Raw genomic sequence first — 21856 nt, forward strand, 5'->3', positions numbered from 1 at the left:
ATGGGTGCTTGTGTGTTGTTTTTTTTTTGTTGTTTGTTTTTTTGTTTATTTTGTTTTTGCTTTTTTCAAACATTGAGCCTACAGTACATTCTCCTAAGGGGTGTGTGCCACCTTAATGTTCTTTTAATTTACATCTGTGCTTAATACAACAGTATTTATTGTTCAAATTTTATGCCTTGCTGTTTCACTGAAAGAGGAAAGTACTATGTTTCACAACCATTAACACTCTTTACAGTCCATAGTGGATGGGTTTTCAGTTGATTTTGACATGGACTTGGAACATGAAACACATAGCAGATAAATTTTATCCTTTTACTTGAAGTCATGCAGGATGCATTCACTGCAATAAATTGAAGTACATGGGGACTAGTGATTGCTTTTTGTAGTGCTTCATTCAGGTTTCCACTGATGCCAGTTGATGTCTTTGTTATTGAGTTTAAGCAGCCTCATGATTAACCAATTCTGATTGGTAGCGCAACCAGGAAAGTTGTTCAGTACTGAGAATGTAAAGCAAGTTTATCTGTTGAGGGTCTGAAGTAATGTAGGATCGCACATTTTCTTGCAGTTATGGGTTTTTTCTCATTATAGTGTCTTTCTCCTTGCAGATTTATGTAACATTTTCATTTTCTTCATTAAATGCAAAATGGAAACAAATTTACCAATTACAGACAATGTAAAATCAGTTGAATTCCAACATGTGAAATTGTATTGGTCTTACTTTTATTACCACCATACTTGGACAAGAGATGGACCTGCATGCTAAAAGGTCTATAGCTATGCTTCAGAAATGTGCTTGAACAGTTTTATTTTACGTCCATTGTTGCCTTTGAAGTATATATGCTGCACAGTGAATCGAAACAGATTAGAAAATAGCAATCCCAGGCATAAACTTAACATCTCTAAATAAGCACTGTGACCTGTCTCATGAAAGGCATAATGATTGCATATAGCAAGAAAGTTAGCGCTGGCTTTTCCTTTGGGCTGACAAAGTTATTAGTACCATATTTTCAGTGTGGTTTTTTTACTCTTACATTTATTTATTTAGATTTTTCTCAGATATAACCCTTTCTAATGAGTTCTCATATGTTAAACTGTTATATGTATAGCGATAAATATAGACTTAGTAATTTTACAGAGGTGAAGATGTTTTTGTAGGAATAGTTTTGATTGCAAACCAAGTGCTGATTTGCTAATTGTCCTTACTTTATTAATGTTGTAATATTCACTCTGTGCTATCCATTTGCCCAATCTGCCTTCATGTTACAAGTTTTAATGCTTTTGCAATTTATTGCACTTTGATTTCCTTCTTTTTATTTTAACTGGTTTTACTAAACAGAGAAATGTAATAGGTTGTTGGCAGCCACATACAGTTGGAAAATGTGGAAAGGTACAGTAATTAGCTCTGGCTCTTGATTCATTCACACGAACGTGGACATTTTATTCTTTCAAACACTTACTGGATCAATATTTGTAATTTTGCTGGGTATATTACTGGGAGAAGTATTGTGCTCTACTGCATGGGGCATAAATGTCATTTTCTTAGGAACACAATGACTTTCAGCCCTCCTTTTTCACTAGGACTGCATTTTTATTTATTTATTTATTTTCCAATTTGGATCACTTTTTAATAAGTTGAAATGATGTCATATTGAAACACCATAGAAATTCATCATTATTAATACAATATTCCTCAATCATTGTTCTGTGATGCCACATCAGTTATAAAGATTCAGTAGCTACCTCAAGACGAAGTACTCATAGGAGCTGACATGACACTGTATGGAAGTACTGACCTGAAAAATAGAAGTGTGAGATGAGACTGTGCTCATATATCCTAGAACAGCGAATCCATTTATTTGTAGAGTGAGATGTGACTCTGATACCACTGAGTTAAGAAAACAATTTATACCTGCTGTGGATGCAGTTCAACTTCTCTGGAAGAAAAAAAGTTGTCCTTCTCCTGTAAATGAAAGAAAGATTTGCAACAGCGATGAAGCAGCAGGTTTCTTAGCTTTTGATATCTAGTGAAAGAAGCACGATCAATGGTGATTGATGGAAGCAATTCCATATATGCAATGAGGTATGAACCCATCTTAGTATATGCATGTTCCTTGTTAACTATATCTGAACAAGATAAAAATATAAAGGTAATTTTTGTCTTTACAGAGATAGTACAGATGGTTTAGAAAACTATATGCATCATTTCCTGACTTTCAATGGAAGTCTTTAAAGTTAATTTGCACTTGAGGATGAAGCTCTCTATGTAAACACTGTACCCTTTTCTTTGTTTTCAAGTCTCTTTGTGACTCAAACACAGGCATTGTAGTAATATTTATATATATATAAATATATATTTATATATAATATAACACATAATATATATATATAAGTATTTTTTAAAGGGAGAGTTGATTTCCCTTGTTTGCTATACACACACAAGAAGACCATATGTGTATATGTGACCACATACGACTCAATACATAAATATAGATGCATGCGAACTGCCGGCAACAAACAGAGCTGACTGGGATAGCAGTTGTGTTTCACAGATATATGATTTAATAAATAACATTTTTAATTGTTTAGGCGTAGGCTGCTTTTTCTGAGGCTCATTTAAAATACAGGACCTCACTGTCTGTGCCCATTAGAAATATCTCATGCCTGTTTGGAAAGAATCAGAATTGTTATGTCCGAAAACATGTCCAGATTTCAATTTAAATTATACTTCTACCAATTTCAGAGTGTAATATTGCTGATCCTTTGCGATTGTTGCAAATATTTAAATTCGAAGTTTAAATTTAATTGTTGCTTTACTATCTATTTTTGTTCACGTTGTTCAAATGAATTTTTTGAAACCTGTTAAAATAATCTTACACATTTGTTGTGAATAAACAAAAATTAGTCATGTTTACATTTTCTATTTTCAAAAAATTATTTTTTTAAATTTTTTTTCCTTAAAAGGATTACTCTGTAGTCACTTTGGAAAAGGTAGAATGGCTCTAAATAGGATGAAAAATAAGATTTTGTGGTTTATGTAGAGATTTTGTTGTAATGGGTTCCTTTGCTTCAAACTGTACATATCTGTGGCTGAACTAAGGTTCCTGTTTTGCTAAGAGAAATAGATCTAAACTACATGCTGTTTTATTCTTGTTTAGACAATTAATGCTGGTAATATGAATCTGCTGAAGAACCGCGTTTCATCCAGTTAGTTCTAATGGAGGACTGGACTGTATGGTCCAGAAATCCATATGTGCAGTGTAAATATCCACTTCATATACAGTTTTCAAGCTGAAAATCAGTTATGGAAATTGCCATAAATCTTTAGCCAAAGCGCAGTGTTTAGATGACAGTCCATCAAAGGCTTAATAATCCTGAGTCCCAGTCATGTTTCCATTTTTTCTTTCTTTTATATTCATTAATTATACCCTTTTTTAAATGCTAGTAACAATTTAATGAAATTTTTGTCTATTTTTTTCTTTTATTTTTGAACTCTAGAAACTACCTCTTCAGGTTGCAACTCGAGGATCTCTCTCTAATACAGGTATGTTAAGTGTTTTCTTTGTCTTATATAGGTTAGGCGAATGTTTTAGAGCACATAATTGCGATATATTCATAAGCTTTTAGCCACAGACAAATATTCAGCTATTTTTGTCCTCTTTGCTGTATTATATAAGTCATATAATCCATTTTAATTCTAGATTAGTGTTTGTCCCAGGCCATGCAGACCTGATGTTGCTTTACTTTCTGCTGGGATTTTTGTTAGCATGGATCTATTAAAAAAAAAAAAAAAAAAAAAAAAAGGAAACTGGAAAAAAGGATTATTTCTCTTAGGAAAATATTCTAACTTTGGATTGTGGACTTTGTTAAAGGTTCTGTCTGCAGAATGTATTATTATTAAGGATGAAAGGTGTTTTTAAAATAATGATAAACTAAAAGCTTCTTTCATACTTACTGAAGAAAAATTAGGTAAATTAAACAGCAGATTCCCAATGAAGTAATATAATGTGAACAAAGATAATAGAACCCAAGTTTTGTATAAAAGGCAGCTATCTGCTGTTTAAAACTTGTTGGAGCTTGGAACTAGAAACTAAAAGCTTTTAAGAGGCACTTAGGTGTCAAAGCCAAGTGATAATTCGTGATCAGTTTATTTCTTTGTGAAACTTCCATGCTGAATTTATCACATATCTGCTATCTCATCTTCTCTCAATCTTCTGAGTGGTGTTCCTTGCTTTGGCTTAGTTGTTTTTTTCTTTCAGTGTTTAACCTAGCTTTCCTCTGTTAGGGTAAGTATCAATAGACTCAGGTCACTACAGTGGGAGAAATCTCTACTCTACAGAAGTGTGTAACTGCTTATTCAAACATCACCCCCATGGTGATTTCATACTAGGACAGAAACCCTGGTGTTGATTTTCTGCTGGACTACTAAGTTTTTGTCGTCTGACTGTACAGAAGCTTGTTAATGCTGTAACATCATTGGTTTGGCTTTTCCTACAACAGTTTGGGATTACATTTCTAAAAAACAAAGTATGCCAGTATTTTTTCTTACTAGCATATTTTCTACCCCTATTCCATGTTTCTAAATTTTTTTCCTGTTTTTGTACTCTATCATTATGACTCTTCCATACTTGTCTTTCACAAACCTCTTCCTTTTCTTCCCCTATGCTTTCCATTTGGTCCTCTTAGGTGTTCTAGGGCTGCCCTACATACAATGTATCAGAAGATGTATTTCCTCGGATTCTTCCAGGCTGGGAAACGTATCTGTTACGGCAGCTCTAAGTGAGCTGAGAGATATCTGAAGCCTTTGTTTTGATGCAAGTAGAGCAGGAGTAATGTGTATTACATTTAGGTCATCCTGCAGTCCTCCAGGGAAAGTAGGAAGGTTGTCATTGATCATGCAGTAATAAAAGTAAGTCCCTTCAGGTACCTCCCTCCAGATCAGCACCATTATTACCACTTCCACCATCAGTGGGCATTAATTGTAGGAAGTCCTACAATTCCAAGTATGATTCCACAACTAGCCATAGTATTTTTGGAGAAAGCTAAGATAGAGAGGCAATCTCTGAAAGTCTCACACTAGAAAGTGTGAAAGCTCTGTTAGTTAAAATAAGCATAACCTTCCATAGGAAAGTTCAGGATTCACCAGAATTTATCAACTATGAACTTGAAACTCACCTAAATCCAAAACTGTATTTACCAAATGATTCATAGAAGTTTACAAACATTTCTTATACTCTAGAAAAGTACAGAATCCTAGTTTGTGAATGCTGTCATCCACAGGTGTCATAGGATTTGCCCAAAGAAGAACAGAAGTAAGCCTCAATTTCTGAAACCTTAGGGTATATGTGTTCTCAGTCACTCGTAGTAAATAAATGTTTTAAAGTGGAACCTGAATCTTTTACATCTCTACAGAATGGCTATAGGATGAGAGGATGTTACCAAGTTAATGACTAAAATATGCAGCATTTGAAGTTCCAAATCTTTTAAACTTTAAACTTTGTTGTGGTTGAAAGAGGTAGGGAAACAATGAGAAATGGTTAAAATGATATGAAATCCTTGAGAAATGGAATTTTGCAGGAGAAGTAAGGCATGCTGTGGTTTTGTTCATTAAAATCTTATGGCTAGTAAGCATTTGTTCGCTGAATGATTGAACGCTTTGACACTTTATGAACTGACAGAGTTGTTCTTGCAGCATTTTTTCTTCACAAAGTTGCCTAATGCATAAAAACGGTTTAATTTTTCTGTTTATGTTGTTTATTTGGTTATGATGCATGAAGAAGCCTTTCTGAAAACGTGCAGATGTTTCACAGACTAATTAGTTATTTTCACATCTGGAAGAAAAGGTGCATGGTGAAGTGCTAGTTGTACAGTATTTTCAGTTTAGAATAATAAAAATATGAAAGGTCTGGAAACAGTGTAACCTGTACACTTGTTGTTTAATTATTTTAAAACATTGCTTGAACTTTATTCTCATTACTGTATGTATGAAGGATGAAGAAAATTGCTGACTGTTCCTCATGTGCAGCAGGTACTTCCAGCAAAAAAGTGAGGATCTTTGTTACAATTTGCATTTTTTTTCCAGTTTTCAATTAAACTTCTGAAACTCTTTATTTTGTTTATATTTCTGCTTTGCTTTGTCTTGATTCATCAGTTTAATCTTTCTTATAGCATGTTTCAGGAAAGAAAGGGAATGTTTATAAATTAATCTTGATCATTGATACACTTCATTTTTATTTTTTTTTAAATATAAATAAGTTTTCCCCATCTGTTACGCTTAAGTAGCCACTGGAGTTTTTCATAATTGGCTTTCTGGGCTGTGAGGGCACATTGCTGGCTCATATCCAACTTCCCGTCCACCACTACCCCCCAGTCCTTTTTAACAGGGCTGTGTTCTTTCTTTAAATCTCCCAGCTTGTACTGATAGTCATGGTTGCCCATAATCCAGGTGCAATACCTTGCACTTGGCTTTCTTGAACCTCATGATGTTCTCCCAGGCCTAATGCTTAAGCCTGTCTGTCTCTCTGAATGGAATTCCATCCCTTGGGCTTGTTGTCCAGACCACACATTCTTTGTGTCATCTGCAAACTTGCTGAGGGTGCACTTGATCCCACATCTATGTTACTGATGAAGATGTTAAAAAGCATTAGTTCCAGTACTGACACCACTCACCACTGATCTCCAATCTGGATGATGAGCCGTTGACCACCACTCTCTGGGTACGATCTCACAATCAGTTCTTTGTCGAACAGTCCACCCAAGTCCATCTATGTATGTCATCTTTACAATTTTCATTATATGTATCCTTGAAAGAGTTTTTTCAGGTAAGATATTATTTTGTAATTTTATCAGACATTGCATTTTTATCAGAAACAACTGTGTAATGGGAAATCTTTCTAAAAGTGAATGGTAGAATAATGAATCTGTGTTTATACAGTTGTGGGAGAAAAAAAAAAAGCCAATATGTATCAAATATATACAGATGCTTTTTTTTTTTTTTTTTTTTTTTTTTTTGAATTGGGTACCTGGGAAATAGTTTATGAATGATAGATAACATTTTTAAAAAGAAAAATAGATGTTTGAATTTTAAATTCTCATAATAGAAATGCAGAACAGAATTCATTCATTGAAAGGTTTCTGTTTTCATTTCTTTAGTGAAAGTTAATCCCTTGTAAAAGTGAGAGTTAAAATGTTAATAGATTGCCTCAGACAGGATGTGTATCTAACACAAGATAACGAGCCATTGTTGCCCATTGTGGATGCATCAAAGATGTCATCCAACATGCCATGATTCTGTTTTCTGTACTTTATAGAAAAAGCCTGTTTGAGTAAGCAAGTTCAATACGATAGTGTCTATAACAAACTGGTATTTGATGTGTCTCAGCAATTTTCTCTGTGTGGGAGAATAAAGAAGAATACAAAGAGTGAAAGCCCTTTAAAGCTCTTGCTGGAGAAGCCTAGAAGTCAATTTGTTCAAAGCTGGCTGTCAGAACAATGTGTGAATGGTTATTATGGATTAGGAAAGAAGCCCTCATTGGGCTACAGTTGTAGAATGACAAATATGTTATACATCTCGGTTCAGCATAGTAGCATGTAGGCTTTCTGCTATTATTGAAAGCCTGAATCTATGTAGTTTTCATTTGAGGGTTTTTTTTTTTTTTTTTATCACTCACCTAAAAAGTAACAGTAAAAAATTGCCTGAAAACATTGCCTAAGGTGAAAGCTGAATTTTCTGAGAACTCTCACATATTTCTTAAAATACAAAATCAGAAGTCAAAATAGTAGTCCTACAGTAAATAACTCAGGAAGAAGAAAAAGTATTTTAAATTATGATATCTAGACAGTATCAGAATTAATAGTGGGACTTTGGCAATATGTAGAAGATGACTGTAACAAATGTAGTTTTTGAAGTTTTTTTTTTAATCTTGGAAAAGAGTGATTCTAAATTCAAAGATTTTTGCACCTCCTTTCCTAATCCTCAGATAGTTTGCTGATACATCTGTACAGTTTATTTTATGGATGAAGGAAAAATGTACGCTGATACAAGCTGGCTTATATAATCTTTTATAACAATTGTGGCATCTTTATATGGATATGTCCTGTAAATACATTAAGAATTTCATCTCACCTTTCACTTTAATCTTCTAGCCATGGAGGCTGTTACCACTTTGAAAATTACCCCCTTCCACTTGCTCCTGTAGTTATGTAACTCTCCTGAGATTTTATCCTCGTGTTGAGTCTGTACATTTTTCTGTTGAAAACACAGACACCACCAAGTCCATTTTTAAAGGCAATTTTGGTTCCCAGTTTGTTGCAAAAGCACCAAATTCTTCATACAAGCTAAGAAGTTTTTTTTTTGAGGTTTTCATTTAACTTTAAATATAAGAGCGTGAAGCTGATTTTACTTATTTATTTATTAACTGCTAATGAGACTTTCAGGTAAGTGAAGGCAAGATGGGATTTACAAATTGCCAGGAATAAGAGTTGCTTTGGAGAATGGCTAATACAAAGGAGATGCTTACTGGTGTTTGCATGTTTCAAGTACATCTGAAATACTTCCTACAAATGACATTTCAGCTTTATGTGTCATTAATGGCTGAATGGTAGGCTGAATACTGAGTTGAACTGTTGTATATGTTGAAAATATACATGAAAATTTTTAATACTTAATACTTCTAATACTTTTTAATTTTTTAGACAATCTATGATATTTTTATAAAAAGATGAAATATTTATGCCAGTTGTAGTATCAATTAGGAAATAACAATTGCTTGCATCATCCACCAAAACATTATTTATGCTTGGGCTCTTCATATGTGCATCTGAGTCATGTGAATGAAAAATGGATAACCATAGCAGATAGGTTAGAATTACTTTTGGTGCTGGTAAGACTTCTGCAAATTATTCCTGGAGGTCTTGAAAGCAAAAGAAACAACTAGTATTCATAAAACTTTTTCATAGGGGCATGAGGTGAGCATTTCTTTATCTGTGGTATCATTAGTGTTCTCATTTTGTACTGTTGTCTACACACAGAACTGTATTTTTCTGATTAAACTTGCAACTTTATTGGAAGCTAAAGATGAATGCCATAATTTCACGTGTTCAATCTGTAACCCACTGACCTCTTCTACATGTAGTTTACAGGGGTTTCCTCAAACTAGATGAAATATGTTAGATTGCATGTATTCTTATCTTCTCTCGATAGTGTATCTGTGGGGAAATGAGCTACTGGCAGGCATTTCATTTCCTTTAGGGAATGATGTGTAATTCATTTCCTTTAGGAGGGGGAAGCTGCTAAAATAGTGTTCATAGATACCCCTGCATGTTAACACATAAGATGGCAAATTTTCTAAATCTGTCTTTGGTTGCATTTGGGCATGTTCTCTTTCAATATTCATTGTGAATAGTCTTTCTATACATGGGAATTTTTGCCTACATTAGACTAGTTACATATGTATTTGGTTGTGTTTTTTTTCCTTTGTGATGTTCTGCAGATCCCACCACAAAACTATACAGGGTGCATGTGAGGAAGACAGTTGATGTATGACTTCTCTTCTGCTCATCTCCGTTAATCATTTAAAATTGGCTTCTAAGTAGCATGGAGTTTTTTGTTTCCAGAACTTGTAATTTCATATGCCCTTCACTACAGCTGAAATGTGTCATGCAAGTTTAGAATGAGTCCAAGTGAGGCAAAATATTGGCAAATTGGCAGGTCTTTGCAACTGCCTTGTCTTTATCTGTGCGTGTGAGTATGAAGAAGAAAGCCAGGCAAAGGCTTTGTCATTTATTTGCTGTATCTGTCATTGTTTGGGATCAGTATTAAAATACAAGCACAAGTTTATTTCCAGGCAAATGAATCTGAAAACATCCATCTAGCTGCAGAAGCTTAGGGTTTTAGTTTCCTACCTTTGCTTATTAGCCAGCATATCTTGTGTGCTTACTGTAATTTTCTCTTCTGATTTTGCAGCAAAGACAAATAGGTACTGAATTTTTTCACTACCACTAGAGCAAACTTCCTCATTTTTTTTAGATAACAAACACTTGTTTTGTGTCTGAGATAGAGGGGAAGCCTGAATCACCTGGATATAAAATATAAGTGCATTTGTTCTCATGAGAAATAGAGACGATTTCAAATGGTATGTGCATTTGTTTCATTGCAGATATTCAAGAAATTGCTGATGAGGATTTTATAGTGATATAATTTATCCCTTTTTGAGTGATCGACTGCTGAATTTTCCTGGTATGTGTGGTGTGCAACCAGACTGTTACATACCCCAGAAGTAATTGTGGAAATGCCTTTTTTTAAGAAGCTGGTACCTGTGTTTTTTCTTGAGCATGAGCAAACTAATGCATCTGCAGAAGAGTAATCATGAAGTATCATGTTTGAAGGGAAACTAAGCTTCTGCTTTCCAAATATCTAGTCTGTATATAAGACCATGGCATGCTTCAGCTGATTCTGGAATAAAGCAGTGTGACAAGTCACATACCACAAGTCAGTGCTTACGGTAGGGAAACGGGCTCTCCTTGAGAAGTAGCCTTTTCCAATGTCTGTAATGTCTGTATTAAATAAACGCAAAAATGACTGACTGTACAGAAAATGAAAGCAGAAAATATAGAGAATGAAAGCAGATAGTCTTCAATCTGTTGTTGTCTTGCCTGAGTGGAGAGTTGGCTACAAGCAGTTCCTGGTCAAAGGCTTCAGTGGTGCTGCACTGTTTAACAATTTAGAAAATATTTGGAATATGCTTTGAAAGACATGTCCCCATTCTATCTGTAATACAGGATCTGCAAATATGATTATTAGGTTTTGGTTATAGACAGTGATATGTATGTTTATTGTCTGTCCTGACCTATGATAACTAATGTGAGTGCAGCCACAACTTGTATATCATCTATGTCTTAGGAGTAAGCTTAAAGACAGGTCTTCTGGGATACAAAGAGGATTGCGTTTTCCAGTACTGCAGAGATCGATTAAACAATTCTACCAGAGTAACGGACGTAGATTCTATTGGGTAATTTTAAGTGTTGGCAATGATTTCAGCTTACACCTCTTTGCATAACATCAATATGTCGTCTGAGGACACTGTGTGGTCCATATTGTACCCTGACACTGCTTGTTGACCTATGAAATTAAAAACACTTGAACTGAGAGAATTGAGAGAAAATGGCTCAGTAGCCTTGGGTCCACTTGACATGGGAGATAAAACTTTAAGATGCGTTGAGCTCTAGGGAACTTTTGCCACAGTGCTGTTAAAGGATGTACCCAGCTGCTGAATTATGGAAAGAACTGGCAAAAAGTTCTGTTCCCCTGGTCCCTAAGGTAGTTTTGGATATTTTTTTTAGATTTATGAAACTAGATCTTTGCTAGATTTTATTTTTTTTATTAAAAAAAAAACCAAACAACAACAACAAAAAAACAAAACAAAAGCCATCAGAATTCTGAAATATGTAAAGAATCAAAGGGAAAGGAAAGGTCTTGAGGATCTTACAAGGAGAACAGTGGTTGGAGAGAAGCCTGAGCAAGTGTAGGAAGCTTGTAGGGGTGCTCTCATAAATGACTGAGGACACAGAGGGACAGTGCTTGCCTGGTAAGCACTGTTGAGCTCAATTTAAGATGAGGATTGTTGCTCCTAAATGTTTCAGAGATGCTGTTTAGATGAAGCATAAGGAGGTACTCCTGTTCTGAACTAAGGATAATAGTTAAAGTAGCTTCAAGTTTTATTCTGATAAGTTTATCCAGTCTTTTGGGAAATAAGTTGCCTTTATTTTGACTGTCCTGGTTTTTCTACTACCTTTTCCCTTCCCCAGTTTTAGTAGGTATTCTTATCTCTTTTGACATGTATTGTTTTACTCGTTCCAGATGGTACAATATGATACTTCTGTTGTCAAGTCTGTGAGCTATAAATCATGTCAAAATATGTTAATAATTTTATTTAGTAAAGTTAGATGTGCTTTGAAGTATCTGGGTTTGGCATATATATGAGATTTCTGTATTAAATCACTGGTTCAGGTCTTATTTTGGATTTATTTCATGGCAGCCACACTGAAAATATTCCTTGTTTGAACGATGTACTGACATAATACACAACTACATTATTTCTCATAGCTGTGATTTGTTATTCTATTTTTTTTTTTTTTTTGTAAGATTATTGCCTTTTGAAGACAACTCAGTACAGTGAGCATTTAGGAGTTACACTTGGTCAGTGGGTTCTGCCTCATGACAGTGTTCCTGCTCATCTGCCCCCCAGAGGAACTCAGAGCCTTGGGGTCAGGTGCTCAGGCTGTCTGCCAGATCATGGGGGCAGCTGTATACTGAAGAACAGGATCCATCAACATCTGCATCTCCAGCTGTCTAACCCTGCTGGGGAAGAATGCTGACAGTACAGGAAGCACAAATGCCACTCCATTTTTGAATTAGACATCTGTACGGAATATGACAATAGGGATTTTATATGCTTGCCATATGCGGCAAGATTTCACAGTAAGTGAACTGCATCTAAAATTTAAAATAAACTCTTTCTGTCATGCTCTCTAAAGTGAAATATCAGTATGAAATTAAAAGATTGTGTGACTACTAATGAGCATTCTTAAGCAAGGCTTCATTGCGGATTGAACATTGGCTGATCTTTTCAGTAATTATCCTTGTTATAGGCTCACTTGAGATCCATCTGCTTTTTTTTCTTTTTTACTTTTATTCCCTCACATGATTTTAATACCAGCTTCTCTAGCCAATTCTTCTGGTTTTCACATTTGTTCTAGTGCCTGAAAAATGATTTATTTTCTTCTCAGATCTATAAAATAATTCAGTGACGTGATGGCTGTTGGGGTATTGATTTGTCAATCAAGTGAACAAAATCTCAAACAGGATTATTGTAAAGCTGTAGAAAAACTTAGAATCTGTGTTTGGGCTGGTTCATCTATCTTGATGTTTATGGGAATTTAGCTTGAAATAAGCAATGACAAGAATATGATTCAAAGGTAAATGAGTTAATCTTAAAGGAATTTGATTAGAGATTAATATTTATACCTGCTCTTTGTCTATATTTTCAATTATGAAAATGACTTTCTTGATTGAAACCCATTAGTACTTTTCCCAGCGGACAGCTAACCTTGCAATAACCAAAAATAGACAACTCCAAACTTGCTTATGTATTGCTTTGCTTATTTTTTTAATTGATTGATTCACTTATATTTGCTAAAAGGCAAATAAGAGTCCTGAGAAAAATATCAGAATTCCATATTTATGTGGATACCTTGGCAAAGTAATGTTATGAAAATAGTGGATATTGTAGAATTGTTCAGTAACCGGTGCAGAAGGAACACCCTTTATATTTATATTAATTAGATAAATAATTCTTGTGGTATTGACCGTTTTTTTTTATGGAACGTGATTCAGTTTCTTAATCTTAGTCTCTAAATGAAACCTGAATGAATCACTTTGAACACAAGGTTTATGTATATATATATATATATATATATATATTTATAAATTTATTTACTTTACTTTTGGAGCTTTAAAAATTGACAATTTGAATGAAATGCTCGGTTTGGTACTTGCATTTTGCATTGGTTTCTGGTTATTATACTTAAATATGAATTAGATAATGCATTCATCTTTAGGATACCTGAAGTGGAAAATGCAGTAGCTGTGCAGTATTTGTATGTGCCATTGCTTTCAGGATATTTGTCATTGGAAATCCCATTTGAAAGGATTATAGCCTTAGGCCCAGAAGCTCTAGACCTTTGCCTAGATGTTTCGAGAGTTCTGGGCAAAGTTCTGTCGCTCCTTGTACTCGTTACAAAGAAATTATCAGTAGAAGGGTCAAACTGTTCCTTACTTCTTCCCACCCTGTTGCTACAAGTTGAAAACAGGAGCTTGTGAGAGGAGAGACTGTGCAAATTGGAACAGTAGTGACTAGTCTGCGTGAATGCTCTGACTCCTGCACACAGTAATTTCCGCTGATGAAATGGAAGCTTTCTTCAGTGCTGTTCTTTCTGCCCCATAAATGCATGGCTGCTTTAGTTATTCCAGCAGAATTTTGCATACTGTTTTCCCTAAATACATGGCCACTGAACAAAATTAAAACAAATCAAGAAGCAAAGAAATCAAGGAAGTATTTGTATTTGTGTTTTATACTGTTGAATGCACAGAAAACATTTTGCAACTACATTTTTTTTTTTTTACTTTAATGAGGCTAGGTTTTCGTACTGAAGTTTTTATAATATGCCAGGACAGGTCTGAAGAAACAGTGACACTATAAGTTCAGACAAGATCAAAAATAGGTCATTGTATATTTATGAAAACTGCTCTAGGTGTGATTCTACAGCCCTTTTCTTGCACGACTGTCAGCAGTTTTGCTTGTAAAATAGAATACTGTGCTACGCAGCACAAGAAAATGAAGTAAAATGATTTATATTCACAAAGTCTTCTATGAAGAATTTCACGTGCTAATGTGTATGGCTATTTTACAGTTGAAATAATATTTGTAATATACAACTTCTGAAATCAGGCTAAATATATTCCTTATTTCTTGAAACAAGCTTGTTGTCAGATAGATTCAAATGCATCTTGTTTCTTCCTGACATCATCATGACAGTATTGCCATATATTTACACACGAGGGTATGCTTATACACATCAGGTAAAAACATCTGAGTAGGTGTTTCTAATGTACTTTGGTAAACATTATTTTAAAAGAAATTCATCATTTAAGGAACTACTGCTGTCATGTTTCTCTTTAAGTCAGATTCAGCTGATATACTCTTGTAATGCTCCAGCTATCCATTAGGAAGGCTGAGCAGGGAAGCTGAAACTTTATAGCTTACGCATGAAAAATCATAACCAAATTATTCTGAAAAAAAGCAAGTATGCTATGTAAAGAATATTATTTCACTAAAATTTACAGTTTTAGTGATTTTATTTTTTTTTTCTGTTCCATCTGCAGCCTAGACATATAACAAGAAGCAGGGGATGGGGTGGAGTAAGAGAAATTATTTCTACAAAGTTACATATAAAATATGTTGTTACGGTATCATTGCATTTAATGAATGTACATGTTAACATGAAGGAATAAGGAAAAGAGCAATTACTTCCCCATATTTTCGGAAATAATATTTATTAACATTCCTGATCAAATAAAGTATAACATGACAAGAAACTGCTTTCTAAAGGGTGAATTCTCCCTTTGACTTGCAAGCTTTGGAGAAGAATGAGCAGGATGGAATGGAGGAAAAAAACGTGAATTGCTGTGAGTGAAACAATCAGACTGAGGCACTGTAAATGCAATTTACTACTGATGTGAGGTACAAAGCTCGTGGAGAGTGTGGTGCTGTGGAAAGTCTCTGCTAATTACCTTTGCGTATTGGAAAAGAAAAGCATCTTTTAGCCTGAGATCACAGTCATGCTATAGCAAATGCATTTTACAGGTAAAGTAAGGCTGATCATACAAGGGAAGGTTCCTAATTTAGCATAAGAGATAAGTAAAGAATATAATATTTGTTTTTATCTGTGAAGAAGATGCAATTTTTACCAGACTTTTCCAGAACAGCAGGTATATGTGCAATGCAGAAAATAACAGAAAGGATCTTGGCATCCTTGCTGAGAGAATCAGCCACACATAAGCTCCCTGCTGCTGCTAAATATCCAGCTGAGGGAAAAGCACCAGAAAGCTGGAGGTAACTTCTTTTCTGAAAAAAAAAAAAACCAAACCAAAACAAAAAAAAAAAAAAACAAGGAAAAAAAAAAAAGCACAGATTTTCTGGTTTGTGCAGCAAATCAGCGTAAAATAGATGCAAGAGCTCTAGTCAGCCTAAGCTAGAAAACAGAGCTTTGGATGATAAAATCTGAGAAGAAAAAAGAATTAAAACTGGTAGTTTCTTCAAGAAGAATTTGTGGTCTGGCTGAATTGCACTAAATGAGGCATTTAAATATGGTCACAAAATGGCCACAAAGTGAGGACGTTTCTAGAAGCCAGCCAACATACCTGCTGCCATGGCAGAGGCTCTCACGGAGTGCTAGAGCATGCTGGAGACTATGTGCAGGAGAACAGCTACTGCTGTGTTTACTGGGCTGACATGCATAATTTTCAGCCAAAATTCTTAAAGCACAGGTGTTTGAGACTCTCCAGATGCACATCTCTACAAAGATCTGCAAATGGCTGGATGCAATCATTCAAGCTTCCTGGCTGAAACCTCTCTGCTGAGAGCTGGGCAAAGCATGGAAGCTGTCTGAAGTTATTTACCATTCCTGAGCCCATGGCTAGAGCAGTGTGTTGTACCTTTAAGCTGGGAACAGACAGCCCAATACAGTTACCCCTAGCTGGCCTCTCAGATGATAGAAGGCTGTGGCAGGCAGTGAAATGGAGTGCTTCAAATAAAAACACCTTTGCTACTGAGAGTAGGAGAGGGAAAAATGAAACAAAGAGCATCTGAACCAAGTGATTCCCAAATTGCTCCTCCTATAGGAAAAACACAGGTTTTCTTGTATAGTGTATTTCCTTAGCACAGCTTGTAAGATTACCTACTCTTCTTCTGCAGGTTGGGATGTAGCAGACTTATACAACTTCACTCTCAGAAGCATTAAAACTATCTAAAGAGGAATTTGTTTGGGGGCCACAAACCAAAAGCAAAATGTTACTTTAAAAATGTATGTTACTTTAAAAAAAAAAGAAAAAGTAAAATAAGATAACTTAATTGGAAGGCAGTCTTATTCCTATACATGCCCATGGCTCTGAGATAAAATCATATACACTTGAAAAAATATATAGTGGATTAGAATACTAGAAGAGCTTAACTATTTTTCTATTTCATTCAGAGGTAGTTTGTCATATCTTTGAGAAATATTTTTAATTGTCTCTGTGAAGTGGATGATCTCAAAGAGGCGAGTGAGAGCTGGAAGGTAAAACTGATTTAATAGTCTAACAGCTAGCATACTGCCTTTGAGTGTAAGAGACTGTCTTGTATCTGCCTTTGTCATCTGATTCACAGCATGGATTTGGACCTGGTTCTTCTGTAGATTAACTGTGTTTCCTAAAATGTAGGATTCAGTAGGGTTGAGTGTTTTTTTTTTCCCCTTTTAATTTAGGAGATATGTAATTGCTGCTCCAATAAGTTTTTTTTTTTCTAATAAAGTTGTAGGAAAAGTTTGAAAAGGTTTTGGAGAAATGGATGTGTTTGTATCTATCTGGGGTCAGAAGTTCCCCAGGTTCCTAGTGCTGGCCAGCATTTGTTATGCTGACATTTGTGTGACATAGCTGAAGTTTTGTAACTCCTCAGGTGTCTCATGTAGTTTGTAGTTTGTTTTGAATAACCGATGGCTGAATGTGCAGAGGGTTTTGGGTAATGCTGCTCTGCTACCTTCCTGCTGCAGTGGTTAAGTGCTAGAAGTGCTGTAGTGGTCATGCAGACTTGTGGTATTATCAGAGGTGCTTCACTGTGATGAGTGGGTGCAGTGATGGAGTGTTGCTGTAGAAGTGTGATCTTCTGCAGACTGAGAACCAGGTTTCCTGATACCATGGGATTGGAGAAGCAGATGTTTGTGTTAATTAAAGAATGTTGAGTATCCTTTATCTCACCTGTCTGTGGTATAGACACTGCTTTAAAATGCCTGTTGAATACTGTAATTACTATGTGAATGTTCATAGATACAATAATTGCTGAGTATGATGTTAACGTACTGCCATGGAAATTCAGATTGTGAGACCCTTTTCCTACTGGAATTTGTGTTTTCTCTTATTTATTCAGCATGACCTTCTGCAAAGTTCTTGTACAGAAAAGCAAGCAAAAGTGCAATCTGAGCAGACTTCATCCAGGACAATATTCTTCCCTTTTTGTGCCTTCATGTTAGCACCAGCATCTGTCACATCAATCTCATACTTAGTGATCCTTAGAGAACCCTGCAAAAATAGCTCATGAAAATAGGCTGTCTGATTGGGAAACTGATGATTACTGCTAGCGATATACATGGAAAAAGCAGGGCTGAGTTGCTCTTTCATGGTGGTGTCAAATGTACGGGAATGTCTGGAGTAGGAAGAATGAAAACATAGTGGATCTCTAGGCCAGGTGGGGATCTGAATGGGGATCTGTGCTGGGCTGCAGCTTTTAAGTGGTACAGGTAGTTCATTCTTGATGTGCTTTAATGTCTAGCCAATGAGTAGAGGAAATTTTCAGCACTTTCTATTCTTTCAAGAGATTTTTCAGTATAATTTTACACATCTTGAGGTTCAACATTAGTAGATCATTATGGAGAAGAGAAATAATTAGTGTAATGATTGGATTGACGACATGATGTCACTATGCAGAATTTCATGGGAAGTCCGTACACTAAAACTGTCTTACCATTAAATACATATGACTGCATTTCCAGTAAAATGCATTTTGAAACAAGAGTTTGCATGAGGGTTGGGGACCACCAGCAGAGCTTGGACCAGTAGGTATCAGAAAAGCTGCAATAAACCTGTGAACCTTTGCTTGCTTTCTACTTATAGGGGGAAGAGAGAATTAGATGGGAAAAGAGCAAAACTTGCATGTAATACATGTTTTCCAGTACGTGCTAACATCAGCAAACTTTCCATAGATTTATATAATACCGTGTTTGTTACATGTCTTTCTTCACTAGCTCAGCTTTCTATGTGTACTGGACAGTTGCAGAGGGACATGCATTATTTTTTTCAAGGTTGCTTGTGAAATACTTATGCTCAGTTTCTAGGCCATTTATTTTATAGAATGATGGCTCACAAGTGCAACAAGTTCCTTTATCAACTGCACAAGCTCTTTACAATAGAGGGGAACAACAGCTTGGTTTGAAGTTTAAATTCTGAAGGCTTCAATCACAAAATGTTATGTCCCAAATACCTTTTTAAGTTCAATAAAATGGGGAAATTATGGCTCCCTGAATGTTAGTTAAAGTCTAGAGACAAATTCTCTGTTCCCTTCTTTGAAAATTACAATACCTGTACAGTGTGGATGGTAAAGATCAGAGTAATGGTGATAATAGTACTCAAATGTTAAACTTTTTATTCAGCAGCTGGATAACCTTGTAGGAGCTCACCACACATCACTGCCTTCTCTTCTTTCCGCTGTTCATTAAAATAATTTGCAACATATGAAAGGTTAACATGAGGGCATAGAAATGTACTAATCTTTTTCAGTCCTTCTTAGTCTTTCATGATATACATAAATTTGGGTATGTAATCATGACTTGCAAAATATTCACATTTATTTCAAAGGTGACTTCAGATCTTCTGCAAGAAGAAATCTGGCTATTCTGCTGACAGAAAAACAAATAAAAACAGGCTAATCTTGGAAGGCTTTGCCTTGCCATTTACCATTTTCAGATTCATAAACAGAATTTTAAAATACTAGATGTTGACAGAGTAGCAGTTGAAATCCTGAATGCTTCATAATTATCTGTTGCATGTAGTAGGAATTGCTAGGCATGATGAGTTTGTCAGTTTAAGTTTGTTTAAATAAATATAGAGGAGTCTGTTCAGTGACAAGAAAGTGAAAGAAAGGATGTGCTGGTGCAGCTTTATTTCATCTCCGTCCATCTGAGCCTCATAGTTTTTTCAGGTCTAATAACTTCCTTTTAAGGACCCCTTAAAATGACTTTAAAAGAATCAGTAAATAAAACTCATAATAGGTAACAGGAATTATTGTAGTATCAGGCTGATAAATTCTCAAATGACCAAGCCATGCAGGTTGTCGTTCCCTGACAACACAGTCAGATGTAACTGGGGATGTCAGCATTCCTACCTTCCTCAGTGCTTCAGCTGTGCATGTGGGAAAAAATATAAAATGGATTTAGGCCATTTTAGTTGATGTAATCAGCTCATTGTAGGGTCATGTGAAGGTGATGTTACAGAGGAAAAGGCAGGAATTCATGGTCAGGAGTGACGTCAATTTGAAGTGAAGGGGAGCACTTAGTGTGATTCTTTAAAGGGTTTCTGGAGCCACAGCTCTCATCCTGGTGCAGAACTGGGAATGGAGAGGAGATTTTGAATGACCTCTTTGAATGACCAGCTTATTATCACACATTAACTCACCCTTCTAACCATCCCCAGAAGAAAAGCAATTAGAAAGAATAACAACAAAAAATGTTAAAAAATGGCATGCTAATTCATGTACTCGCTGTTAAAGAAAAAATAATAATAAAAAAAAAGAACAGAAAAATCCAAAACATTTTAAGAACACTGAGTATTTTAAACTTGAACTTTAAGATAAAGGAAGTCTGCACTTGTGAAATATGAGTGTTTAACTCATGGAGATGGATGCATCAGCTGGGAAAGTATGGCAGAACTCCCCTGCCATTCAGCTGCTCTTTTCAAGTACCGCTACTAGAGATTACAGCACAGCCTGAAAAGGTTAAAGGTGTGGATGTTTTGGAGACTAAAGGAGAATAAGTAGCAGTGGTTTTTCGTTACTAGAAAGATTCCAACCCCCTACTATCACTTTTCCTCTTAAACTGTTATCTCATTCAAGGCTCTTCTTTCTCTGTGCGTTTTGTATAATATGAGTCTCTGGAAGCAGTTGGACTGAAAAATCATATTAAAATGGCTAGTTCCTTTTCAAACACTTATTTCTGGTGAATATCTATTCTATTACTCTATAAATCTGTTTTCTCCTTTTCTTCCTTTAAAATGAAGGTGGAAAACTTCCCTTTGAAGTTGCAGAATTGAATTCATAGCATCAAAGAATCTTGAGCTAGAAGGACCTTTAAAGGTCATCTAGCCCAACTTCCCTGCAATGAACAGGAGCACCTACAGCTACATCAGTTGCTAAGAGCCCCATCCAACCTGACCTCAAATGTCTGCAGGGACAGGGCTTCCACCACACCTCTCTGGGTAACCTGTTCCTGTGCTTCTTTACTGTTATTGTTAAAAAAAAAAATAAAAAATTATCCTAATACCCAATCTAAATTTCCCTCCTTTTAGTTTGACATCACTTCTGTTTGTCCTATCTTAACAGACCCTTTCTTAGAGGCTCCATGTAGATACAGAAAGACCACTCTTAGGTCACCCTGGAGCCTTCTCTTCTGCAGACTGAGGAGCCCCAGTTCTCTCAATCTGTCCTTACAAGGGAGGTATTCCATCTTTTGAATCATTTTTGTGGTCCTCATCTGGACAGATTCCAACAGGTCCACATCTGCCTTGTACTGAGGACTCCATATCTAGATGCATCAGTCTTGCCAGTGCAGATCAGAGGGTCAGAATCACCTCCTTTGTCCTGCTGACTGTGCTTCTTTTGATGCAGCCTGGGATACAGTTAACAGTGTTCGAGGGCCCACTGCTTGGATCTGTCTAGGTGTGTCTGTATGGCAGCCTATCCCTTGGGCATGTCAACTGTACTACATAGCTTGGTGTCCTTCACAAACTTGCTGAGGGTGCACTTGATTCTACTGTTGATGTTATTGTCCCAGTACTGACCTCTGTGGGATGCGACTTGTCACTGATCTTTATCCAGACGTTGACCATCATTCTGTGGGTATGATCTGGCAACCAATTGCTTGTCCATTGAACAGTCCACCTGTCAAATCCTTTTTTTTTTTTTTTTTTTCCAGTTTATAGAGAAGGATGTTATGGGGAACTGTGTCAGAGGCCTTGCTTGAAGTCCATATAGATGACATCAGTGGCTCTTCTGTTGTCCACTGTTGCAGTTATGCCATCATACAAGACCACAAGATTGGTCAAGCAGAATATTTTGAAGTATTTTGCTCTCTCGAGGAAAGTGATAAGGAAATAGCAATAATAAGAAAACAAAAGCAAGTCTAAATATAGTTCCTAGATTAGCAGAAGTAAAGCCTTTACTGTGTTGACGGTGCTGGACAGTTTTGTAAGGAAGTGTTGATGTGGGTACTGGACCTTACT

General features: G+C 35.8%; 1 protein-coding gene across 8 annotated transcripts in view; it reads left to right on the forward strand.

Annotated features, from left to right (window-relative positions):
• The window catches only part of SEMA5A (semaphorin 5A), a 314761-nt gene that overhangs the window by 124700 nt on the left and 168205 nt on the right, over positions 1 to 21856 (forward strand). For all 8 annotated transcript variants that reach the window (XM_052703890.1, XM_052703888.1, XM_052703894.1 and 5 more), the window contains one exon: positions 3496 to 3541. In XM_052703890.1, the coding sequence (XP_052559850.1) occupies positions 3496 to 3541 (46 nt within the window). The remainder of the gene's footprint in view (positions 1 to 3495; positions 3542 to 21856) is intronic.

The sequence above is a fragment of the Tympanuchus pallidicinctus genome, unplaced genomic scaffold (genome assembly GCF_026119805.1).
Source record: "Tympanuchus pallidicinctus isolate F22 unplaced genomic scaffold, pur_lepc_1.0 scaffold5, whole genome shotgun sequence".
NCBI classification, from domain to species: Eukaryota; Metazoa; Chordata; class Aves; order Galliformes; family Phasianidae; genus Tympanuchus; species Tympanuchus pallidicinctus.